At 30.8% G+C, this 27,672-nt stretch overlaps 2 protein-coding genes across 4 annotated transcripts; one reads left to right on the top strand and one right to left on the bottom strand.

Annotated features, from left to right (window-relative positions):
• Positions 1–8,558: 8,558 nt before the first annotated feature.
• Positions 8,559–14,904, top strand: LOC120079912. Of its 3 annotated transcripts, XM_039034366.1 has the most exons (10): positions 8,559–9,003; positions 10,953–11,105; positions 11,371–11,431; positions 11,702–12,072; positions 12,192–12,360; positions 12,563–12,731; positions 12,845–12,928; positions 13,174–13,281; positions 14,004–14,273; positions 14,557–14,904. In XM_039034366.1, the coding sequence occupies exons 4-10, from the start codon at positions 11,733–11,735 to the stop codon at positions 14,668–14,670; spliced, it is 1,254 nt and encodes a 417-aa protein (XP_038890294.1). In that variant the 5' UTR covers positions 8,559–9,003; positions 10,953–11,105; positions 11,371–11,431; positions 11,702–11,732; the 3' UTR covers positions 14,671–14,904. The 3 variants fall into 3 exon arrangements, with proteins under 3 accessions (XP_038890294.1, XP_038890293.1, XP_038890295.1); XM_039034365.1 differs by lacking the exon at positions 10,953–11,105; XM_039034367.1 differs by lacking the exons at positions 10,953–11,105; positions 11,371–11,431.
• Positions 14,905–17,849: 2,945 nt separating this feature from the next.
• LOC120079187 (bidirectional sugar transporter NEC1-like) lies at positions 17,850–25,011 on the bottom strand. The gene is made up of 6 exons (XM_039033354.1): positions 24,963–25,011; positions 24,819–24,855; positions 23,795–24,005; positions 20,507–20,668; positions 19,062–19,181; positions 17,850–18,071 (listed from the first exon to the last, which is right to left on the bottom strand). Exons 1-6 carry the CDS (start codon positions 25,009–25,011, stop codon positions 17,850–17,852), a joined length of 801 nt encoding a protein of 266 aa, XP_038889282.1.
• Between the last annotated feature and the right edge of the window lie 2,661 nt (positions 25,012–27,672).

Genomic DNA, 27,672 nt, shown 5'->3' with positions numbered 1-27,672 from the left:
CATTTGAAGAAAGGTCGTTATCTAGCGGGCACTTAAAACAAAATAAAACCTCGCTGCATTCTATCGTTTTGTGTTCTTAAAAGATATGGTCATAATGCTTACAAAATTGAACTCTCATGATCTCAAAATTAATCCTATCTTCATTATTATGGCTGACTTATCTGCATATTTTGCCCCTTTTAGTTTTTCTCTATCTTGACTCAAGGATGAATTTAATTTTTAGTAGGAGGGAATTGAAGGGATTGAATCTAGCAGCGAAAGCGAGTCATCATTTTTGCATTTATTTTTGAGCAATTAAAATACAAAAAAGAAAAAAACGATAAACAAATTTATAGAAGTTAAGCATAAACTTTAAGGGAAAAAGAGAAATTACCTTTGAAGAACACTTCTCCCAAAAAACTTCTCCTTCCTCCTAGTAATCTCGATCTCTTCTCTACAATGTGACACCTCCAAGGGGTCTTTCCTATTATATCTCTGGCAAACACCTATTGGGGTTGATGCCTTAAACTAAGAAACCAATAAACTAAGGTCCAAGGTTATCTTCTGTAACTTAAACATGTATGTGGAGACATACCGGTGGATCATGTTTAAGTGTTAACCTAAACGGTTTGTAGTAGATGGATAAGACTAGGTATTTTATCTTTGTGACACTACAAATACAGTATGCTATGTAGTTGTTGCAATTGTTGTAAAGTGCTACTAATGATCTGATCCCGATCATTTATGTGAAGACATGTGAAGAGGTATTCTATACAAAGAGTTTGTATAAGACCGGACCACAAAATGAATTGTCTCTCTATATAACACCGTTGTTGGAAGAGATTTACATTTCACCAAGATGACCATAGGTGATTTGACATGAATCCTGAGTGAGTTGTGAACTCCTGGCTATGAAGGTGGTCCTTTGATTTGCATAGGTGAGAGTGGCCAGTCTCGCGGACTCAACATACCTATCATTTTGGGGATTCATCTGATTGGGTGTTGGGAACACAACTACACAAGAAGGAATTTACTTCTGTCTTATAGTTAGGGTAAGTAGATAAATTGCTCTCCTAAAGGCTGATTCCGGGGCTTGAACAATGTGGCACCACACCCTCTCTTGGCTTGAGAAGGGTTCAGTTATAGTTGGATTATAACTTATTGTTTGTAGAGTGATCAACGATATTTAAGGAGTTAGATGTAACTATAGGGGCAAAAATATAATTTTGGCCCAACTTTACTTACGAGCAATTTATGAAAGGTCAACGCACTATTGATTGGTTATATCTAACGGACACAAAAATTTATCTATAGTGCGAAGAGTGCAGTTGTCGGTCATTAGTGGAGTGATTGACAATTAATGGAAATTGATTAATTTAATTAAAGAGTTTAATTAATTAATCAAGTACCATTGGAGCTTCAAATGATAGGTTCAGAAGGTCCCCTCGTTAGCTCAATTGGGATTAATAATCGAATTAATTTGGATTAATTTGAATTGTTCAAATTAAATAGGGAATTAATTATATAGGATATAATTAATATAAAATTATTTATATGAGATAATAATGTATACGATGCACTATAATGTAAAGTTTTATTTAAGAAAAAATAAATATTTGAATATGGTTCAAATATATAATATGAATTTTGTTTATACAAATAAAAACTATAGGTTAAAATGAATCTGATTCATATTATATAGGTTAAATGAGAGAATACTAAACTATTGTTTATATTATATGTGATACAATATAAACTATAGGTTATATCTAATATTAGATATAACATATGTTTATATATATATATAATTAAAAGTTAGTTTTTAATAAATAATACAATTATTAGGAGGGAGTTATTTTTTGATAACTCCCCCTATTATGATCTCCACGTGGAAGTGGAAAGGCAAGAGAGATGGTAGTTGAACCATCATCTTCTTGCATTCAAAAGGACACAAAAATCAGAAAATTCTTGAATGAATTTTTTGCTCTCTCAAATTAAGAACACTCCCTTCTAAATTGATCTTGAAGCCCACAAAACTCTCATTGATTTTTTATCCTTCGAGAATATTGAGGTTTCAATATGGTTGTTTTCAAAATTTGGAGATTCGTTACTGCGGTTTTTCTGGTTATTCGAGAGTTCGAAAGAATTCGAAGAGTTCGTGACTTCAAAAGGAACGTGAAGAGTTTCGGTCTTCAAAGGTGAGTGATCTTTTGATCTCATCTTCCTCTTCATTTTTTGTGTAATTGCATGCTAAATTAAACCAAGTGTTTATGTTTTCATTCTCTATTTGGTTATATGTTTTGTAAAACACAATTGGGATATCAATTCTTTCCATATAAAGTGTCATCTACTCTTTCAATTGGTATTAGAGCACAGTTGAGTCCCAATTTTGATCTTCGAGCATTATTCAGCGTGATGGTGGGTTTAGGATTCTGCATTATTGAATATTGAATGGGTTTTGCACGTTCGATGTTTTCGCGAGTGACCTTTTAAAATTTTGCTGCATTTAATGATTCGGTATGTAAAGGGCCTGTTGTTTTGAGCATAGTTAATTGCTTTCAAGTTTGTAATTCAAAGTCTGGGTTGTTCGTGATTGCTTTATGACATTGATTTGGTGGAAAATGGAGTAAAATTGGTCAAATTCGAATGAACGAGTGAAGAACTGCAAGCAATCTGTCTTATAGTGTAAGGCTTCAGCATTGCAACGCTGGCCTTATGCTATAAGGTAGAAGCCTTAGCGTCACAATGCTCCAACCATAGTGTTGCAACGATGCGGAGTGTCACGACACTACAAACAGCATAGCGCGACACTAGAAATTCACATCGCGAGCATCGTAACGTTGGCGAAGAGCGTTATAACACTCCAGACGAGAGTCGCGTGAGCAAAAGGCTTGTCCAGACTGGCGATTTAAGGCTTCCAGGCGGTTCTGCAACGATTTTCTTCAAAATTTTAATTATTATTTGTAATAATTAAGTATTTTGTTGTATTTTCATTAATTGAATTAATATAAAATGTTATATTAATTTAATCAATATTTTAAGAAGCCAAACTCAGTCCAAATTGTTACTTTTAATTAGGCATATGATGTGTGGTTAATTTTATTATTATATATACCATAATGTATGTCATATAGAAACATCTCACCATAGGATACACATTTGTTCATGCATAATTTTAATATAAATGTTATATTATAAGATTGCATGATTTATTAATCATGCTTATGTATCATATTGTATAATGTGTATTAAGTATGAATGCATGCATAAATAACATTTTCATGTATCATTTATATTATAAATGTTATAATATATATTTTAAATGTATGGATGGATGTTGTTTATTTTTTCCATTACCTTAGTATGTAATTATTATATATGTAATGTAATGAAAAGGAATTGCATGATGTATGACACTGTGATAATTTGTAGAAATACAAGTTATTTTACTTCTTTTATCTAAAACAATTAGGAATAATCATAGAAAATGCGTTAGCTTAACAAGGAAATTATGCAATTAATTACATTATGCGATCACTAGCATGCAAAAATTCATAATCATTGTAAATTACAAATTTGAGCTTTTTGAACGTAGAAATCAACCTAAAGCTGAAGCAACTACTATCACTTGAGCGCATGGGAAATCCTGATACATAAGATGGAATCGCATAAATTCAATGTAATAAGAGGAGACATGGCATTAAATACAACCGACGCATGGGTGGCGGAGATCAAATCAAAATTATCAAAGTTGGTAGCTGACGTAAAAGGTTCGCGACAGAGTCGATGAACTGCTAATGCGAGGAAAATGACACGACAGGGTATGGAAATTAATGTCTGGTGTCAACGTAATTATTACTGAAAGACGCAAAAACTCCTCATCGACACCTATAAATAGCCATAATATTTCTGTCCAAGATATACAACGAAGAAATTGGTGAAGCACTACAAAAATTCTTCATTCCTTCCCTTAGATAACTTCCTTCTAAAATTTTCATATGAGAAATTGATGCGTTCTTAATGAGTCTATCGTGAACTACACTAGAATGTATATGCGATGATGTTATTATGTGTCTAGTTGCAGTTAATCATTCGCTTGTCACAAGTTTTCTTGTTCTCTTGCCAAGTATAATAAAATCACAAGTTTCTCGGAATGACCCAAGGTCAAACACAGGGATTTGTACTATGAATGTTTGTTAAATGTGTGAATGTGGCAAAAACTAATGTTATCAAAGTGGAGTCAACATCATGCGATTCTAAGCGATGCGATGTAAGTATCTAAACAAGTAGAGACTACTCTAAGATTGGTTTTGAGAAAATTTAAGATAAACAGCAACTTTAACGTGTGAGAAATGTATGAAGAAGGTAGGGTTTGGAAGGAGATTAGCCACATCCCTAAGCTCAACTTAAAAGTTAATCTTGGCTTGCGATTTCTGTTCATCGCACACCTCTTGGTGGCCAGCTATACTTATCATATTTCTATGACGCGTGAATGATGTTGTCTTGAGTGCAAGGTTACTTCTATCTTTAGAAACACTTCTTACTTTGCTTAATGAGATCCACAACTGCTTACCCTCTCGGGAAGTTATTCATAACTACTTGACTCAATGAGTGATCATAGACAAACATTTAATCTTCCCCCTTATCCTGTGAAGATTAGTTACTCATGATAAAAGAAGAACTGAAGGTAAAGAAAGAGAAGATGATGAAAATAGTCATGATGATATAAAGATAGAAATAGAGTCGTTGTATACAAAATGAATAATCTCTTAGACAAAATGCAATACAACAACGAATAGCAGTAAAGAAGCAAAAGGAAAGGACAATTGTCAGCAATTTTTTACTTCCAACAAATGAAAGTCAAGGCTACTGGTGATATGATGGTTGTATGAATGGAGAACACCTTCTCAGTCTTTCGCTCCGGTGAAACGCTGATGATGAATTGGGATGAAGTTTGAAAATGGAAGTTCCCAGGTAATAATCTCAAAGTCTTCGAAATTTCTTTATAGGCATCAAAGTTCTATTCATTAAGCTATGCGTTGACAATTGTAGGGATTTCCGCTCTGATCATTCGTCATCTCTGATGCGGTAGCTAAGTATTAGAGTTAATAAGCAAGAGGCAGAAGCAATTTGGATCTTAAACACTCTAATTCCATCAATTTCAACAAAGAATTAAGCATGTTCATAACTATAAGTAGGGTTTCAGAAAACTAACCTTTGAAGAACTCTTTAATCTTCAAATCCAACTTAAATTACTTCTCTAGCAAGATGTAGATCACCACTCGATCTTCCCTACTATCCTCTAGGACCTCGATTGGAAGGTGGATTCCAAAATTAGTTGAATTCTTAGGGAAAATATGAAAACAGATTTGGTGTACAAAAGTTAAAGAACAACTTCCTCACTCAAAATCTCAGTTTTTTCTTCAACTTGCATGCCCATTTTCAGTTGAATAACATTATATATGTTGAAACAGGACCCATGCAATTAGATTACATAGTTTATTGACACCACAATCCATTCAATTAATGGAGTAGGAGGTGGAATTTAAGTGTTAAATGTAGGAAAAACTACTAAAATTGATATTTCATTTAAAATTGATTTTAAAAACAATTTTGTATTGAATTTTCAATAAAATTCAATTTTTAATTTAATTTTCTAAAAATCAAATTAAGACAAAATTGATTTGAATTTTTACAAAATTCAAATTTTCAATTTTAAATAAAATTACTTCAAATAATTAATTTTAATTAAAACTTCTTTAAATTAATTAAACAATTTAATTAATTAATATAATTTAATATCCAATATTAAATTAATAAAACACCAATTCCAAAATCATGAATCCCTATTAATGTGATTAATATTTAAATCAAATTTAAACATTATTCAATTCTCCAATTTCGTTTAATTGGATAATTAAACGTGTAGTTATATCGTATATAATTACCTTAATTCGTAGTTGAACGCGGTAAATTTTCTCATCACAATATTCTATGGTTTAATCCATTTCTTAATGGACTTACAGATCATGGGCTCCAATAATCTGAGATTACTTGCTCAAATAATTAAGTTAAGAGCACATCCTGATTATACAATTAAGATAATTTGTTTTGATAATGCTGGTGAATTTACATCGTAATCTTTTGATAATTATTGTATGTCAATTGGAATAATTGTTGAACATCTTGTAGCTCATGTTTATACACAAAATGGTTTAGCTGAATCATTTATAAAAGTTTGTAACTAATTGCTAGACCATTTATTATGAGAGCTAAGCTTCATTCATCTATATGGGGGCGTGTTATTTTGCATAACTTCACTTGTACACATTAGGCCAGTAGCTTATTATAAGTACTCGTCGTCATTACAATTAGCTTCTGGCCATGAGCTAGATATTTTCCATTTGAAAATTTTGGATGTGAAGTATATGTTCCAATTATTCCACCATAATGTATTAAGATGGGTCCTCAAAGGAGGTTAGAAATATATGTTGGATATGATTCCCCTCAATTATTAAATATCTTGAACCCCTGATGGGCGATATATTTACTGCACGATTTGCTAATTGTCATTTTAGTTAAACATATTTTCCAACATTAGGAGAGAAATTAAGAAGTTGGAAAAAGAAATTACATAGAATGCGTCGTTATTGTCTCTAGATCCCCGTACAGATCAATGTAAACTTGAAGTTTGAAAGATAATTCATTTGAAAATATAGCAATTCAGTTACCAGATGCATTTATAGATGCAAAGAAAGTAACTAAGTCGCATATACCAGCCGCAAATGTTCCATCGAAAATTGATATCCCAACACTACAAGTTGTCACTAATGAGTCTAGAACATACGAAAAGTGTGGTACACCAGTGGGTTCCAAAGATAAAAGTCCTCGAAAACAAAAAGTAATTAACAGTCAAGAAGATTTGTTAAGGATGTAAATACTCATAAAGAAATCCTCGACATGACTAATGAGGAAGGTGAAATACCTAAAGATAATAATGATATTTCAATAAACTATATCATGATAGGAAAAAGATGGAACATGACTCATGTAGTTATTGACAATATTCATATGTATAATGTTGCTCTTGATATTATATCTGAAAATGAGGATCCTAAACCAAAATATATTGAAGAATGTCGACACAGAAAAGATTGGCTTCAGTGGAAAGAAGCAATGAGGCAGAAATAAACTCACTTTTAAAATGTCAGGTTTTTAGACCAGTAGTCCGAATACCAAAATGTGTCAAACCTATGGGATACAAATGGGTATTTGTGAGAAAAAAAAATGAAAATAATGTGGTCACAAGATATAAAATAAGACTAGTTCCACAAGGTTTTTCACAAAGACTTGGTATTGATTATGAGTAGACATATTCTCCGGTGGTGAATGCAATTACATTAAGATATTTAATTGGTCTGACTGTGTATGAAAGTCTGGACATGCATCTTATGGATGTAGTCACAACATATTTATATGGATCTTTTGATAATGATATCTATATGAAAATTCTATAAGGATTTAAGATACTTGAAATATATAAATCAAATTCTCAGGAATTGTATTCAATAAAATTATAGAGATCATCATATGGATTGAAATAATCAAGACGAAATGTGGCACAATCGCCTGCGTGGATATTTGTGGAAAGAATGATATCAAAACAATCTAATATGTTCGTGTGTTTTTATAAAGACAGTTAGGATTTGCTATTATAATTGTATATGTTGATGACTTAAATATAATTGGGACTTCTGAAGAGCTTTCAAAGCCAATAGAATAACTTAAGAAATAATTTGAGATGAAAGATATCAGAAAAGCAAAATTTTGCTTTCACTTGCAAATTGAACATTTAGCAGATGGGTATTTGTTCATTAGTTAACTTATACTAGGAAAAAAAAGTTTTATATGGACAAAGCACATCCATTGAACATTCCAATGAAGTTCGTTCACTAAATGTGAACAAAGATATATTTCGACTTCAAGATGATAATGAAAAACTACTATGTAACATCCCAAGTTTTTAGGAAAATTTAAGTTAATTATCTAAAATGGTTGAGTTGTAGTTTCACTAATCTTTGGAATGTGGAATCAAATTGTTACGGTTGAAGAAGTTATTGGTTAGTGTGGATTCTTTGAGTAGAGTTTTTTAAATTAATTGGAAGGGATAATTGAATTATTTGGATATGAAAATTTGATTTTTTTGTGAAATTTGAAAGGGAAAAGAAAAAATTGTGATTTTAAAATTTTACCCTATTTAATTTTGAAATTTAGATCCAAAATTTAAGTAAAGAATTAGGAGAAGATAATTGGTTTATTTGGAAGTTATTAAATCAAGTATCTAAAAAGATTTGTAAATTTGAAAAGTTGGAATTTAATTTTGGGATTTAGGATTTTTGGAAAGAAATGATTTAAGTTGGTGAGTTTATTTAATTAATTGGAGAAGAAGTGAAATATTTGAGTTTGATGTAATATATTTATTAAGGAAAGGAAAACGAAAATATAAATGTATATATATAGGTTTTGGAATTTAAGAAAAGGAAAGGAAGAATATATATAAAAATAAGAAAATGCGCCCCCCCCCCCCCCCCTTCCCCCCGATAACTCTCTCTCTCCTTCTCTTTCATGCGCAGTCATCGGCGCTGTTCACGTCTTGCCATTTGGATCGTTGGAGCCACCGACCAGCACCAGTCTGAGGCGTTTTTTTTGTGACGTCTCATCTCTGCAGCCGGCCACGTGAACAGCCATCGGAGGAGCCGCCACTCTTCAGTCAGCGCCACCTTCGCGATCTGCTCGCGCCGCCAGCTGTGCCGCCAACTGTCCGTCTTCTTTCTTCAAATTTGGATGCTACCAGATCCGGCGCCACGCGACAAGCTCTCGCGCTGCTACAGCCGATCAAGCTACGCAGCTTGTCGCCGTTTGACTTTCGAGCCCCGCTGCTGCCCCCCGATCATCAACTGCTCGTCGTCAGTTCGTCGAACAGCTTCTTCTGCTAGCCGGAATTCGTTAGCTTTGCCTTTTGGGGTAAGATTTTGGGTGTTTTGGGTTTGTTCTTGTTTGATTCTTTAAAGTCCAATGAGTTTCTGGTCTAAATCTTATTGTTTTGATGTTCGGAGGTCGATTTGGAGCTTTGGGAGAGATTTGGTGTTTTGTTTGGTTTGCCCATAGGTTTGGGGCGTATGCTTGAATTTCTGAAAGGAGTTTTGCAGGCAAAAATGTGTTCGATAGTTTCAGTGTTAGACTTTGAAGGTTGGAGTGGAGATCTGGAGGCGGCTCTAGATCAAGCCACTTTTGAGTATGTTGTGTTGGCAATTTTGGAATGATTGAATGATTTGGATTTAGGCTTAAAAGGTTAAAATTGATTTTTGATTCTTGTTCTAGATCTAGTTCAAGGTTTGTGAGAAGCTAGACAGAAGTTTGATTGCTTGGATTATTTTTTTGGATTAAATTGAGGTAAATAATCTTACTACTAGAGTCGCTCATGTGCAGGTGAAAATTTAAGTTTTATTGAGGTTTTGAGGTTGTTTGTTTAGAATGATGTTTATGTATGACTTTATTTGAGATTCCGAGGAACTGATTACATATGAAAGATGTTTGAATGCTAGCTTGACTTTAGTATTTTTGTTATATGAAATTCTGATTAATCTATGAGTATGATGTGAATTGCTTGATGAACATTGGCATGATGCTATGTATTTGCATGTTGTGAGACTATGTTTTATGATGCATGTTATGATTATGATAGCGGTAGTTGCCCCACCCGCAATTAGTTACCCACTAGAGGTTTGTGTTTTCTTCGGGATTCACCAAAGGTTTGTGTTTCATTTGGGATTTACCAAACGTGGTGATCTCTTTCGGAATTCACCAGAGGTGGTGATCTCTTTCGGAATTCGCCAAAGGTGGTGATCTCCTTCGGACTTCACCAAAGGTTTTGTGTTTCCTTCGAGATTCATCAGAGGTTTTGTGTTTCCTTTGGGATTCACCAGAGGTTTGTGTTTCCTTCGAGATTCACTAGAGGTGGTGATCTCTTTCGGGACTTCATCTGAGGTTTTGTGTTTTCTTCGGGATTCACCAAGGTTTGTGGTACACCTAATCTACGGTAGTGTGAGTTCAACTAACCACTACTTAGCCATCCCATGGAGAGTAGAGGTTCATGCATGTCTCACTAGAAAGTAGCATCTAGAGGAAATAGATGCTTAGCCTTGAAGGAACTCTTATTCAAGAGTACCTATGAGCGGAAACAGATCTTTCCAATTCCTTGTGTCAGAATTTCCACATATACATTCAAACATACAGGTACGCATTCACAACGCTAAATTACTGGCATGCTTAGAGAATCAATAAATAAAAGATCGAGAGATCATACCAATTGAAGACTCTCCTTCGTAGCAAATATCGCTTTTGCTGGAATGACAAGCTATCGTTCAACAGCACCCAATCGTCTACCATGAACAGAAGGAAATGGGGACGACACCACCACTTAGAGCCCTCAGTATTCTTGGAGTGAGAATCCAAAGGGTGGGCTTTGTTCGGATTTGGTAGAGGGGAGGAGGTAAAGAGATCGTATACAACGATCAAGCAAGTGGGAGAAAGAATCGTCTATCGTATAGTCAAAATGCTTGATCGTTTAGGTGAAGTATACGATCGTGTAGGAAAAGCTAAGCAATCGTCTAAACGATCGTGTAGGAAAAGCTAATCGATCGTCTAAACGATCGTGTAGGAAAAGCTAAGCGATCGTCTATACGATCGTTTAGTAAATATTGGGCGCTTAACGATCGCTTAGAAAAGGTAAGCGATCGTAGGTTCCAAATAGCCTATTGTCGTTAACCTTACAAAAATTCTCAAAATTTTGGGTCATCAATGCAAAAACCCGTTTGCTCTTTCCACTAACCGATGATCATCGATAAAATCTCTTCGCTCTAATGGCCCTTCCTCCAACCGATGATCATGGATCAACTCTCCATAACTCGCAGGCTGAAGCACAAATTTCGCAGCGTCTATGGCAACTACTCTAATCAATGCCCTCTACTTCCATTTCTTGCCAGTCAACTCATCCCATGCTTTTCCTCTATTACAAAGATTTTTCCTTACCCATCTTCTTGCAACCGAAGCCAGTCCACTTTCCAGTAAGTGAAACTTATCTTTTCTTTCCTTTCTTATTCCTGTCTCGTTCACTTTTTTCTTTTTCTTTCTCCCCACTCAATTTTTCCTATAAATTAATTGCTTTGCCTTGTGGGTTTTATGAGTTAACTGAAGGTAAAGGAAATTTACAAGTGTATGTGCCATATGGATTATTTTTCTTTGTTTTTTGGGTTTTTCTCTTAACTTTTGTTTTTCATTTATGTTGTTAGAACTGGTTGTTTGAGCTAATTTGATCAACCCATTTTGTAGAAATGTAGAATCCTGTTCGTGGGTGTTAATATCTATGTATCAAGCCACTATTGAATCAAAGGTAGGGAACAGGTTCTACTACATTCAATCTTTTATGTATGTATATATTCTTGGGTTTTTACATGTTAGCTTTTATTGGGGTTTGACTGAAGATATATTGTTTTGATACTCCTTTAAAGTACCATTGGACTCAAAAGCATGAGCTTATAGGTTATATCATGTCTAGTTTTATATGGATATTCTTAGTAGTTTTGTTTTTGCAACTACCAGAAGTTTCTCAGTCTAAAACAAATTTTCTCTTCTGGGGAATAATTCTTTCCTTCACTCACAGATACTTTAATTGTGCATTGAGATCTTGCTATATGGCTTATATTCCTCCACACAAACGTCATTCAAGGGATATGGAGAAGCCATCTCCTACAGCAGAGTTGCTTGCTCCTCAGTTTAACAGGAAATTGAATTTGAGGCCATCTGCTCCTCATTTCGTCCGAAAAGATCTGAGGCCATCTGGACGTAAAGTGGATAGAAGTGGAAAGATAGTCTATGCCAATCAGGCTATAAATAAATGGTTTAGCATTGGTAGTTCTGATGATGGTAATCTGTTTCCCTCTTGTGTTCATCTTGAGCCGTTCTCGGTGCAGGCCATTGAGGATAAAAGGGGTGAGAAACCTCTAGCTTTGGTGAACTCTAATATATCTCAAGGTAATAGAACTATGTCATTGAGTTTCTCTTTGCTTGCTGTATGAAACTGGTACATTCTTTTGGTGAATGAACAAGTTATAGAACAAAGGAGACATTTGATTTCTTGGTCTTGGTTATAGGGAATAGAGAAGAGGAAGAAGAAGTCATAACAGAACCATGGGCATCTATTGTAGTAAATCTACTGCCTGACTTACTTTCGTCAGTTGGACACGCAAAGAATGAAATGGATCAAGATGCCGATGTGAAGCTGACATTGGTAGCTAAGATTGGAAAAGTTCTCTTTCATGGGTGAGCATTCCTTGTTTGTTACCATAATTTCCCATCAGATATTTGTTTTTGTAACTGTTTACTTTTGCATATTACTCCTATTAAACCTTCCATTTCAAAAGCTCTTGAAGCCATGACTGGAAAGTCTTTTCATGAACATGGATGATAGGAAGTGAGAGGTGTTGCTTTTGTTTAGAAGCTGGTTATTATCTTTGTTATGCAGGATCTCTGAAATTGACAAAAATGATGTGCCTAATGATATGACATTGAGACAGCTGAAGAGGTCGTTTTATACTAATGTCTCAGACGCTTGCATAGATCACATTACAGCAAAAGTAATTCCACAGATTGGGGTTGAGTTTGAAGAGGAAAAAGATATATATCACATGAAGGTACCTGTTTTGCCTTGCAGATGAGTGTGATACATATGCTTGGAAACGTTTCAAACTGGGATGCTACTCTACTTTGGTTTCCTCTCTGTCTGATGTCTCAATTTTTTTTCTAGTTATCGGATGCAAGACGTCCAGATGTTACCTTATCATGCAAATGTACTACTTTGCCAGAGTTGAATAAACTCAAACTATATAAGGTATTACATAATCTTTTGTTTCTTTTCCTATCTGATAATTTGTATAGGCTAGTAGTATCGATATTTTGCCTATGTTGTCAATTTCCTCCATGGACTGCTGAAATGACCTGAAATTTCATTTGGCAGAATGGTCATTCACTTGGTTATTTCTGCTAATAACATCAAAGCTGCTAGCTCTCCACATATTTTAGTCCTCTAAGTTGCATTTTTATAGTGGTTGATCATATTCTTAATTTATTTTGTAGGTTGATCTTAACCCAGTGCGCCATATGGTTGTGGATATTTCTTGCCTGAAACAGAGTAATGATATGAGGCTGATGCTACGCTCGAAGAAGACATTAGAAAAGCTGACTGTAAGTCCACTCAATCAAAACATTCAAAAGATATACATAAAACTTCTTGGTTTTCCATATAACTAATAGTGTTTTTTCCATTTTGTTTTCTAACGCTATGGAATCACAATAATTTCACCAACTCCTTTTTCTTTAAACTCTTCAACATTCCTTTAATTGGGACTTTACTATCGTGTGGTTCACATACTTTTATTGAACCACACTTTTATTGAAGTAACAATTTAGTCTCTATACTTTTATATTTGTCATAATTTAAGCTCTAAACTTTAGCATGTATTAATTTGGTTTTTGTAGTAACTTATAAAGATTTCGTTTCTATCCCGGAAAATTACATATGTAAAAACTCCATTAAACTTTAACAAGATGTTGCATGTACGGACTAAATTGTTACAAATTTTTAATACGTGAACTAAAAAGTTACAAATTTGCAAGTATAGAGACTAAATTGTTAAACACGGGAGTTCAAGGCTTAAATTGTTCTTTCTATGAAGCAAAAAGGATCATGCATTGGAGTTTTGAAAATAAAATTTTACAATAAGTATAGTAACTAATTGTAAAGAACAGAGTACCGCGGAAGTCAACTTCAATTGATTAAGATACCAATTCAAGTATCAGAAAAAGAGAACTTGGAATCAAATTTTTCATTCCATTTGATATTTTTATTTACTTAGGTGAAGGAATCATTTTAATTATTGAGGCCCACCTTAAATTTTGTATGCTAGGATGATGAGATGGAAGGCATAGTAGATCTTATAAATTCTGCTGTTTTAGACCAAGATGCGATGGGTGGCTTAAGATGGCCTCTGGGGAAAGCTACCTCTGGGGATAGATTCAGAGTTATCGGAGTTTGGCACACTGTTGCCAAGTCCTATGTAAACCCATTTGTGAGGCTCACACTAAGAAATGCCGATCGATATGATTTCAGAACCTCAATTGGTGAAGTGACAAAAGAGGTTACGATGAAGCTGAAACAAGTAACTTCCGAACTACTGGTAAACATCCTCCATAGTTTAAGCATTTTACTCTGATTAACTGGCTTCTCTAAGTTTTGCATGAATATGGTTTATGATCCAAGAATGTTGCCTTTTCATTCGATTGGTGTTACTCTTGTACATCTTGAATTAAACGTGCAATATAGCTATTATTTAATCACGAAACAAACCTCTCAAATTTTGGATAGTTTTGACTGACAAATTATATATTTTTTTAATCGATGTCGGACTGTGTTAGCATTATTGTTTTCATTATGTCGTTGGCTGTTTCATTTTTTTGTAGAGAGAGAAAGCTGAGTATGATGTGATCTCTGATATGCTTAATGACCAACTGAAGATGTTCTGGAACCACTTTGTAAGCTCTACATCCTGTTTATCCTCTTTTATTTCAACATGATGTAGTTTTGAAACCTTAGGGATAATAGGCTCATTGTAGAACTAAAAAGGACAGGCTTCCAATGCTGGTGTGAATACTGGAGAATTGTTTGCCCAGTTAGAGTTGTTAATGCTGTATTTTTTTTTTTCCTTTTTTGAAGTTTAGACCTCTTGTGTATAGAACTGGATGGCCTTTTTTGGTTGATAAATATGCTTTATGAGCTCTCCATTTGTGGAAGTATGCACTTTTCAGAAAGTATACCGAATACTATAATTTATGAATATGGGAGAATTTTCATTTTGATTTAAATCTCATTTAGCTTTACTTGGTAGGAATTAAAGTCACTGGTGTAGGAATTGATGGTAGAATGATTAAGTCATAGTAACAATGAATAAATATAGGTGGAGTCCAACTAAATTAAAAAGGAGCTTTAATCATCCAAAAAGGGATACCAAGATCGTGAGCAAGTAGAAATTTAATATAAACGAGGAGACATTAAACAAAGATTCTATTCCCTTTTCACTTATCTTCCCTTAAGTAGGTATCCCTCCCAAAACATCTATCATGTGATGAGTACTATCCTGTCTAGGACAAGTCATGGAACGATAAAATATTAAATGCTACCTTTTCCTCATTTACCTCAAAGCCAGCTTATCCCACTGTACACCGACTAGAGCTCTCCCGATGACAAAAATGGCACCCCAATATGATGGGGCCTCTACATCCTTTTCCATATCCAACACTACAAAATTTATAGAAATTAAACTAAGACGATAACCACAAGCATTTAAAGAGAAGTTTTAGAAATTAATCAATCCTCACAATCGAAACATATGGGTTACTTAATTCATCCTTGAACCAAGGATTTCAACCATCCAGAAAATCAAGAGGGAAAATGGAAGAAATGCTATAGATTGTCCTTGTGTGATGGAAAGTGCACATCGAGCCTCTGATTCGCACCAGCGAACTCAAAGACTCTAGACTCAAAATGACAGTCTCCCGTCGCTATTTTTGGTCTAATCTCGATGTCCATTGCCCTTGCCAAACTTCGAATTAAATAGAGATTATGTCAGTGTCGTGATGTTGTTTGTTAGCATTGCGACGATGTGGAGCGTGGACCTCAGTGCCCCACTGTGTCAAGCGATGCTAACGGGCACACGTTTGTAGTGTCACGACGCTTCCTCCTAGTGTTGTGACACCACCTCTTTTGCAGCTCTTAGGTTTCTAGCGTAATTTAGCGTTGTGGGGGAGCATTGTAACACTATCGATCTTCTTCAATATTTAGGTCTCCTTTCCTCCCTTTTTTTCAGGAAAAATGGTCCTAAAGTTCATCTTAGACTCGTTGTCCACCATTTTTTCAATTCAATGCTCCAAATTCTTTTCCTTAGTCGGGTTTTTGAAAATCACCTAATATACCGATGTTAAATCACACTCAATTTAATCAGCAATAATCATCTAAATTAAAGGAGTAGAAAGTACTTTTTGAGTGCTTTTCAACTATGTTGAAAACCTTCCATAAGCTAAAAGATTAGGACCTTTAATTAAGTAAAATGACCAACACCTTTAAGAAGCTACAAGTCAAATACCTTCAATAAGCTAACAACTAATGACTTTAAACAAGCTAAAAGTCGAACACCTTAATAAGCTAGAAATCTTCGACCTTTAACACAATATCAATGCAGAGAAAACTTCAACTTCATGAATTAAATTTAATTGTTGAGATCTCGTGTGAACAATTTGGTTTATTTATTTATTTTTGTGTATGTTCGAACATATTTTTTTCCTATTAAAAAAGATTTATTTCAAGAAAGAATCGCCCCAAATCTTCTGTTTCATTTCATTGAGAGAATCCAAAATGATATTCTATTAAGTTTTTTTAGTGTAATCAAATATAAATTTATTCTTTTTTCTTTAAAATAAATCAGATAATAGTCTATCGCCGTCTATCACGATTTATTGCATATTGATGGTGAGATTTTACAATTATTTATAAATATTTTTTTACTAGTTTTTATCATTTAAAATAATTTTCTTTTTCTTCAAAATAAATCACTCATGTATAAAATACGGGTGTTCATGGGTTGTGTTGGGTTGGGTTAAAAGACTTTTTAGACCCAACTCAATTGCTCGGGTTGTAAATTTTTTTAATTCAAATAATCCTTATTAAAAATCCAAACATGAAATATTTGGGTTGGTTGGTTTTGGTTAATTGAGTCATTTATTTAAAATTTTGTTTTAAAAAAAAGCAAAACGATGGTAATTTGATAAGAAAAATTTTCCAACTTATATTGGAAGTTTGAGACTTTATTTGAAATTACTATCGCTTTTAAATAATTATTGACAGCTGTACTAAAAAAAATCAGCTGTTAGCAGAATTTAGATAGTATTTAATAAATTTTAATTTTAAATTAGAAAAAATTAGTTATAGCATTTGATAAGCTAATATTAAAGTAGTATAATTTAGTTATATGAGCCAAAGTAACTTGTTATTTTAATTATTATCATAATGATAATTAATTTAAATTTATTATAAATTTTTTATTTAAAATTTTGTATGATTTTGATTTCAATTAGTTTTTTTTAGTTTAGAATATTCGATACAAATTTAGGAAAAATAATTGTTATAAAAAATTGAATCAACTAAATTTCAAAAATAGATGTAACAAAATATATTAAAATAGAATGATATTATTATAAACTATTTATTTAAATAGTTAAGAAGGTAATCCATGTTTTTGAAAAACTAAATCTAAAAGTTAGTATCAATAACTTTTATACTTTACTTAAAATTTAAAAATGGTTCTAAGAAATTAATAAATAAGTGGTTTTATCAAACATGATATAGACCGTTAAGATTTCCTCTTAATCACTTTTACCATTACAAATGCAATCCAAACAAGTCGAAATCTTTTTTTTTTTTTTAAAAAAATTCACAAATATAGACATTTTTAAAATACACAAGTCTCTTAGAAACACCTATTTGTGTTGTTATCCTATTCATATACCATTCTTATATAGAGAACAAACCCATTTGCACATTCCATGAATAATACAAAAAGAGACTTGTCATATAAATAAACAAGAAAATGGCAAAACATGTGGTGGTGCATATTATAACATAACTTGAAAAAGGAAAAAAGAAAAAAATTATTTCATTGAAGTTTATTGTGTAAATTAAATGCAAAGCATATCCTTTTTATTCATGGAATATTGTTGTGGTTGGTAATTTCAGCCATATTGATATCTTTTGCTTCTGTTTGATTCTTGACTATTGAGGAACTTTGGTCATTTCCTTCACAAATTTTGCCTCCTTCCTCAAGGTTCTCTTCTTTCCCTTCAAAACTATTTCCCTTTTTATCTCTATATATCATGTATATTATCATTTGGATCATTCCTAGTAGAAACCCCACAACATTTGGTAGCTGAGAAAATTATAGGAAAAAAGAATTTATCACTTTGGCAATTCTATATAGTAAAAATATAAGGAAAATTCAAATGTATAAATCAAATAATATAATTAGTGAGTGGAGTGAATGGTATATATGCATGATTATAGTTAATTAATCAATATTTAGATTAATCTTTATTGGTGTTACATTGTTAAAGAATATCCCATGAAGTAAAAACATGCTTTGTAATTTTTTTAAAGAAATGTTATATTTGCAATTATTGTTTAAAAATTATATGATTTTTTCATTTTTTAAATTTGTGCGTAGTTCAATTAACCGATACATGCTTCGACCAAAAAATTAACCGTTCAAATCTCCCATCTCAAATGTTGTAAAACTGAAAAAAGAAAATATTTTTTATGGAACATTTTTTTGTTATTGGAAATCACAATTATGTTTTAAGAAAATCACAGTTATGTTTTAAGAAAATCACAGTTATGTTGAGAAACACTCGTGTTAACATTTTTTCTACTTCTAAGAAAATCACAATTATGTTTTAAGATCAAATGCAAACAAGAAATAGTTTGTTCCAATCTCATAATCCAAAAAAATAACAACTTCATGAATTAAAAAAAAGAAAAATTCTTTCGTGAAAATGAACTTAGTTCAACGATAGTTGATACGACCTTTCTCCAATCCTCCGCCTCTAAATTTGTATTGTACTAAAAGAATAATTTGTTTTACTTCCACACCTACATGCTACTTTCTTGGTCCATCCTCAAAATTTGTTTAATTAATTGTTCAATTAAATATTATACATACGTGGTCTAAAATAGGTCTACGTGGAATCTACACAAAAAGATTGTATTAAATTCAAAATAGAGAAGTTAATGAGAATTAAAGATTAATTAGATGGATGAAAGTGGGTATTTGCATAATTAAGAATAATAAAGAAAGAAAGGGGGTTAGGTTTTTAGGGATATAGAAAAATAGAAATGTAATTAATGGTAGAGTTAGACTTACAGCAATGAAGAGATCTTTGATGAAGAAGCCATAGAAAAACCACATAGTGGCTGATAGAGTCAGAAAGAATGATAGTGAAAATGGCATATACTCCACACTTTTTGTTCTTATTACTCTTCTCTGCATAATATACATTAACTAATTATATAATTATTATCAACATTAATGACTTCTAGATTAGATTCTCTTTAGATGGTGAAAATAAAATATAAATTTATTAGTTTCAAATTGAATTAATTTAAGTTTTATTGAAAGTAGAATAAACTTTAAAATACAAGTTTCAAAAATTGTATTTTAACCTAAATTGTACCATTTTATTTTTGAAAATTGTACTTATTTTCTCACAATTTTTTATTTATGATTTTTGTATATTTCTTAGGTTAGCATTTGATTTTGTAACTAATTTTCAAAACCAAAAACAAGGTTTTGTAAGCTACTATTTTTATGCCCCGTTTGATAACACAATTTGGTTTTGATTTATAATTTTTTAAAATTAAGTCTATAAGTACTCATTCCACCTGTAAATATTTTGTTTTAATTTGTTATCTACTTTCTAACAAAGTTTAAAAAACCAAACCAAATTTTGGAAAACAAAAAAGTCATTTTTAAAAATTTATTTTGTTTGTTTGAATTTAACTGAGAATTCAACTCTTTTACTTAATAAAAATGAAAACCACACTAAGAAACTAAGAGAAAATAGATCTAATTTTTAAAAATAAAAAATAAGAAACAAAATAGTTATCAAGCAAGATCTTAATTATCAAATTTTTGCATTAATTTTGATAACACTCTTAAAAAGTAGATAAAGAATCATAAAACCAAAATAGAATTAATGTCTATAAATTTAATTATGGAAAATAAAAAACAAAATAGTTACAAAACAAAACATAAATTAATAATCCATTTATATTGGTGGAATTCCTATCACTTTACTGATCAGTAACTAAATTCAATTAGTAACCTTAAGGCAAAGATTTCACATCACAACCATTTTAATATTACAAAAATACATTTATTTTATGTAATTTAAGTTAAAAAAATAATTATTATATAACAATTATATTTTTAAAGAATAATTTATAAATCCATTTTCAATTTTGAAGTTTAACTAAAAGGTCAAAACTATACTTAAAAGAAATAAGAGGATTTTTTTTAAAAAAATGAGAATTCTTTTTCCTTTTTTTTTTTTTAAAAAAAAGTAACAACAAAAAAAAATGATTGTAAATAATGCATGAGATAAAAATTAGAAAGCATGTATATTAATGATTCTAATTAATTAATATAGAATAAATAAATAATTTTTTGTATAATAATATTCAATCCTTTTAAAAAAATTTCAAACCCAAAGCAATTGTTTAGAACAAAATTGTGTTGAAAAAAAAAACATAAAGAAGCAAAAATTAAAATAAAGAATAAAGATAGAGAGAAAAAGAGATGAGGATGACCATGATGCTCAAAGGAGAAGCAAAAACAGAAAGATTGAAAGCTGCACAAATCCATCCAACAGCATTTGTTCTCTTATTTCCATGAAGAAAAATCATTGTTCCTCCTATCATTACTCCACAAAACCCTAAGTTGAATATCATGAACAACTTCAATGTAAATATCTGCAAAACAAACAAAAACATAAAATTTTTTTTTGGATAATTACAAATATAGCAAAAAAAAAAAAAAAATATTAGATCTGATTTACAATTTTTATTTTTCAAATTTACCCAATTTTGGTGTATCAACAACTATATCACTAATATATATGAAATATTTTATCTTCAGTATATCAGTTATCGGTGATCATCTGATATTTTATATTTAGTAGACTAGCTAGTTATAAAATTGATATACCAAATTACTGAAATTATTAGTCAACAAGTGTTCATGTATTTGTTTTGATTTGTAGACTTAATTTGAATCCTTATACATTTGTTTCAAAGTATTATTTTAATTTTCAGTACATTCTCATTAACTTATATTGGTTAAGTTCTTCCGATTGGTAACCATTTTGCATGTATGTCCACAAAATATTGATACGACACCAATTTTATACTTGAAATTGAATTTTGAACGAGTGGTTATCTATTACAGATATACTGAAACAAATGTATTTTTGAGAAGTACTGATATACCAATGATTCAACACTGTTATACTTTAAATGAATTTTGAATTGACATTGATATACTACTAATACACTAATGTTATAATTATGTATTTATAATTAGTGGTTGATATACTACTAATACACTAATGATATACTCGAAATTAATTTTTAATGATTATAATTATACTAATGAATAATGATGTACCATTATTAAATTTTAAATGAAATTTGGATCAGTGCTGATAAACTATTAATACACTAATATAATATTTAGTTTTGCATTTCAAATGAATGATGATATATTATTGATACACCGATGGTATATATGAAATACATTTTGAATTAGTATTAATATAAAATTGAAATGTCAATGTTAAACTTTCTTTTTTTTTAAGGAATGTCAATGTTAATCTTTAAGTATATCGTTTCAAATGATATACTTAATATTTGGTATATCAATAATATTGATGTTATTCTTTTCTTTCTCTTTACTCTGGTTTATCAATCTACTTATATACAAAATTATTAAAATTTCAAAAATATAACAAATTAATGGATATATATATACTTCATATTTGTTATATTAGTTGACATAATTAATGCAATTAAGCTACATCATCTAATTCATATTTAAAAAATTGAAAACATAAAAAAAAAGGTCGAAACCTAAATCAAACTAATGGAATGAAAGTAACTCCATATCAAAACGAAATAATTAACAACAACTTCTACAATGATAATTAAAATCATGGTATATCAGTTGCATATACTTTCTATGAAGTATATAAGTTGATCGATATACAAAAAATGATGTATATCAATTGAGTATATGTCAAATATAAAGTATATCAAAGATACTTTGGATAAATTGAAGGTAAAATTGGAATAATAAAAATAGAAATCAGATTTTATTTTTTGGCTATAATTTCAATTTTAGAAAACCATGGTTAGATTTGCAAATACCTGTATACATGTTGCTACCCTTTACAATTTAAATTAATTACTTGATTATATAGGTCACAGGTTTGACGATATCGATGTCATTTAGGTTTTTTTTTTTTTTTTTTTTTAATGAAATTTATGTTTTTGTTTTTTACCAAATTTTATGCTATAGTTTTCACATTTTTTTAAGAAGACAGTTCAATTCTTAGACAAATTCTAAAAACAAATATATATTTTTGAAAATTACTTCTTTTAAGTTTTCAAAAATTGACTTGATTTTTTTTTAAAGATGGGAGAAGTGGATAGAAAAAGAAAAACTTATATAATATCTAGAAGTAGTGTTTATTAAACTTAATTTTAAAAAACAAAAAATAAAAGTCAAATGATTCTCAAACAAGACTTAGATATCCTAATTTAAATGTTTCATTTTTCTAAAATTTACCAATATGTGGGGATAAATATTCGAATCTTTGACCTTTTTTATCAAATATATTTACATTAATTACTTTGGCTATGTTTATGTTGGCAGTTATTTCATTTCTTATTTAATATCTTTATTTTTTTTCTAAACATTAATAAGTGATTAATAGATTGAGGTCTAGTTAGAGAGTGACTTTTTAAGGATGTTGAAATTCATTGCAAGCATGTTTTAATAATGTGAATTATTGGATTCAAGGTCCACTTCTAATAATGTTTTTTTTTTCAATTTTCCTTTAGAAAATAATTTCATATGATGGTTTACTTTATAATCCACAAATTAAAAATGTTCTTACCATCTTAACAAAACATTAATTAAGGTTGGGTTTAATAACAATTTTCATTCTTATTTCTATTTAAGAATAAGCATATAATATCTATTTATACATACCTAATACTTTATTTATATAAGTCTTTACTTTTTTTAGAATGCTTTGAAATTAACTTTCAAAAAGATATTTGAAAAAACCAGTATTTTAAGCAATTTTAAGTTTTTAAAATTTTGCTGTGATTTCAAAACAAATGAAATTTCAGAGATGATTAGAAGCACAAAGAAATTAAAACACCACCTCACTTCACTAACAACCCAAAAATAGGTTATCAAATGAGCATTGACAAAAGTAATTAACTTCAAAATTCATTTTGATCATTGAAATTAGTCTAATTTTAATTTTTTTTTGAAGTATTACACTTCTAGTAAGTCCATATCGGTAAGATTTAAATCGTCACTCCATTACTTGAAATGAAACATTAAAAAAGAAAGAATAAGAAGAATTTTTGTCGATAATTCCAAAGTCCTATTATGACACTATTTATGATGCTCTTTCTTAAAAACAAATAAATAAAGGAGATATTTGGCCGATTGAGTGGAGTTAATATGTTAGAGTTGATAAGTTTGTGTTTAGAGCATAAAGTTGTAAGATAAAGTTTATCGATAATTGTGCAAAGTAGATTAAAAAGAGAATATAAAATTACTCGATAAATGTGAAAAGTATGGATTAAGAAAAAATGGAGTTCCGATCCTCAATGAATGTAAGAAATAAAAGAAAATAGGAAGATAAAATTGTCCCATAAATGTGTAAATTTCAATAGTGTTTACCGTTGAAGTTGAGTTGTTTACACCAAATTAAGAAGTTGGTAGACGAAACGATCCAAACACTAATAAAAACATCAATATTTTTTTAAACAACTATATATTAAAAGGAGAGAGAGAAGAACCTTTTGTTTCTTGGGAGCATAAAAGAGGTAGAGTGCAATATAGATAACTTCAATGACACATCCAAAAGAGTTTATGCTGACTAACAAATAGGCATTGGTCTTAAGGGCAGCATAATAGAGCAACAACATTGCACTCATTAGAGCCACCACATATGGTATAGATTGAAACCCTTCTGAAGTTTTCTTCTTGTAGATTGTCCAAAATGTTGGCCTAGATCACAATACAAATAATTTATTAGAACTATCACTAATGTAATATAAGCATATATTTTTTTTAAAATAATAATAATAATAATTTGTGACTTGTAAAACAGTAAAGTTATAATCCTAATTGAAATTATATTATTCATAATCTCATGGCTATATGTATTATTAACATATTTTGAAAAAGGAAAAATAATTAGTGTCATGTTTCATTAATAAATTATAGACCTATTCAAAATTAATATTATTGATCACAATCTCATGGCTATATTTATTAGCATAAATTCCCATATGAATATAGAAAAGAAACATGTATTTCCAAAAAGTAAATAACTCATGAAAATGCCAAGACAAATTAAGGAAAAACTAGTCTAGATAAGAGAACTACTTTTAACACTAATTTAATTATTAGGTTAAAATACTATATGGATCCATATATTTTAAATTTTGTTTCATTTTAGTCTATACTTCCAAATGTCTAACTTTAGTCAATACATTTTCGATAAATTTTAAAATTAGTCGCCACAATTAGTTTACACAATTGATTCTTTCCAAAATAATTTAGTCTCTCATTTATAAATTGTAAAAATATATTTACATAGTACTTTTTCTTGCATGAAATTATTTATTATTATTTAAACAATTTAGATAAAAATTAACTTTAGGGGACTATATTTATGATTTATCGAAACTACAATGACTAAATTTAAAAATGAGTGAAAGTAAAGAAATTAAAACGAGATAATTGAAAGTATGACCAAAATGGTATTCTTAACCATAAAATTATAATAAAAACAAGTTTGGAGTATTGAATTCTCACATAGGAGCTAGGAAAACCAAGAAAGATATTATATTACCTGCAAAGAAAAGAAAAGAAAAAGAAAAATCAATCAATCAATTTAAAATAATAAAAGGCATACATTGTCATAAAAAGAAAATAAAAATAATAATTGCAATATAGTACCCAAGAGACCAAAGATGAATTGTAGTTGATGAACACTTAAACCATTCATTGCAGCAATGGAAGGTGGGAGAGCTGTCTTTCTTCCTCTTGAAAATGTATGAGTTTAGTTACCAAAATATAATTTAAACCCAAAGGAAGATGGTGTGTTTTTTTATAAGCAAATGGTTTGTAGTTAGGCACTAGTTTATAAATAGAGAAAGAAGAAGAGTGCATGGCTGAAATTGTAAGTTCATGAAAAGGGTTTGGAAATTAGATCTCTCATTTGCTTGAGGGGAAGTTACATACCCTTACTTTGTAATTATTTGGATGTGGCTCAACTCAAGTTACTGAGTTTATTGAAATTCTACTTCTTCTTCTTCCTTTTCCTTGCGTTGCTTTCATTTTTTATGATAGATTTGGTTTTAGTTTGGTTGCCTCTAACATGTGTATTTTAATCTCATATTTATGTTTATAACATATATCTTAAAAAGGTTAGACTCTTTTTTTTTTTTTTTTTTTGTAATCATTTGATTTTTGAAATAAAGTTTATAAATACTATTTCTGTTTATGAATTTCTTTGTTTTGTTATTTTGAAATCTTGTTTTTATGTATATATGTATAACTTGTCTAGAAATTTAAATGTTTCTTTTAGAGGAGTGAAAATTATGATAATAAATTTTAATAACAAAAGGTTGAAAACGAATCGTTATCAAATAAAGTTTGAGGATTCAATTTTATTTGTAGGGAACTCTTTAATATATGTCATTTGTTGTTTACTTACATAGCGGATTATAATTTTCATCATGATGTTTTAAGAAGTTGCTCAAGGAGTAGGTTCGAAATTAGAAAGGCTGAGATTCTTAAGCCTAGGGTAGATTGGCTGGATTTCTATACTTGGGGTTTCTGAAGTCTTGTGTTTGAGTTGGTTGGTGTTGAGTGATGCTTACACTAGCGCAAACCCACAAGTGTACAGTATCAAATTTTATATGGTGAATGGGTTCGAGTATCGCCCAAAGCATAGAGCCATTAATCTAAATTAAGGTACCACAACTACTTCTGCTTTATTTTATGTGGGAAATAAAAAAATTTAATTCTCTGAAGTTTTCTTTCGAAAAGTGAACTTTAATTCTTAAGCTTGTTGATATTCTTAGATGATTGACCTTTGAACTTGTTCATCTTCGATCTTTGGCTTATTGATCGACTTGAGTCGACCTCAGACTTGTTAAGTTTAGATCATCCTGTGACTTGTTAACCGACTTAGATCAGCCTCTAGCTTGTTCATCGGCTTGAATTGGCATCGGCTTGTTATCGACTTGGATTAGCCATTGATTTGTTGATCAACTCTGGCTTGTTGATCGACTTGGGTCGACATTTGGCTTGTTGATCAACTTGGATAGGCTTATAGCTTGTTGATTAGCTTGAATTGTTCTTTGACTTATTGATCGACTTGGATCCGTCTCTGACTTATTGATCAAATTGGATCGTCCTCTAATTTGTTGACTGACTTGGATTAACCTTTAGCTTGTTGATCGAATTGGATCGGCCTCTGCCTTGTTGATCAACTTAGATTGGCCTTTAAAGTTTTTGACTTTAAGATCTTCATAGTGTCTTCTAATCTTCCAAAATCTCTTGAGCTTTAGTTTTGTTATATGAATAATCATTGGGCTCAGATAGTTTAGTTTTGAATGTTATGATTTTTATGGTTTCATGTTCTTTTTCTTCTATAACAATCTTAAGACAAATTTACTCACCCCTAGTGCTTGAGTTTAGAGAGTAATTGTCTCCTAGGATAAAATAGACTAGCTTTCCTATGGATGTAGCATCCCGCCTATAAGATCAATGAACTAAACTTTGGGGATATACCAAACTTCTTTAACAAAATTTGAAAATGGAGAGAACTTTTAAAGGAAGAAAATGCTATGGAAAACCATTAGAAATCAAATTAAAGAAATGGAATATTTATAGACTAATTCGTGACCGTTCAAATAGTCGTGTCCTTTCTTCAATTTGGTTATTTATGAAATGATGCAATCATTCATGAAGGACACAACTTATGAAATTGAAAAGATGTAACCCTACCTAAAGAGTTACATACCATTTATTCTGACACTTCATATTGTCTCCTTAAGACAATTTTACTCACTCTAGTGCTTGAGTTTCATGAGTAAGTGTCTCCCAAGATAAAACATATTAACTTTCTTATGGAAGTAGTCACTACAAGAAAAACCATCTTTCTTGACGTTTGTAATTTTTAATACTTGACGTTTTTATGAAAAGATGTCAAGAAATAGGTGATTTTAAAGAAAAAAAAATGTCAAGAATTTTTTAAAAAAGCCAAAGTTTCCGAAAAATATTGTACTGAAACTTTTAAAATGTCAAGCTCAATTAATGGTTTTTTGACGTTTTTAAAACATCAAGAATATTAGAATATACAGGGCGGTGTTACAACGCTGAAAAGTAGCGTTGCAATGCTATGAATTTTGATGAAAAAATGAAAAACGCGCGGGCCTCACGTAAACAGCGTTGCAACACTCTCAATAGCCTTGCAACGCTATGGGTTTTGATAGAAAAATAGCGCGTCTCGCAAACAATGTTGCAACGCTCTCAATAGCGTTGCAATGCTATAAGACATTTGAAAAAAAATTTCCAACCGAACTGCTCGTTTTTTCTTTCTTCACCTCGCAAAATTTCTACAGTTCTTCTTGGTTTTTCACTTCCCTTTGATGCATCT

This window comes from Benincasa hispida, chromosome 6 (assembly GCF_009727055.1).
Source record: "Benincasa hispida cultivar B227 chromosome 6, ASM972705v1, whole genome shotgun sequence".
NCBI lineage: Eukaryota > Viridiplantae > Streptophyta > Magnoliopsida > Cucurbitales > Cucurbitaceae > Benincasa > Benincasa hispida.
This window is presented reverse-complemented; position numbering and strand designations above follow the sequence as displayed.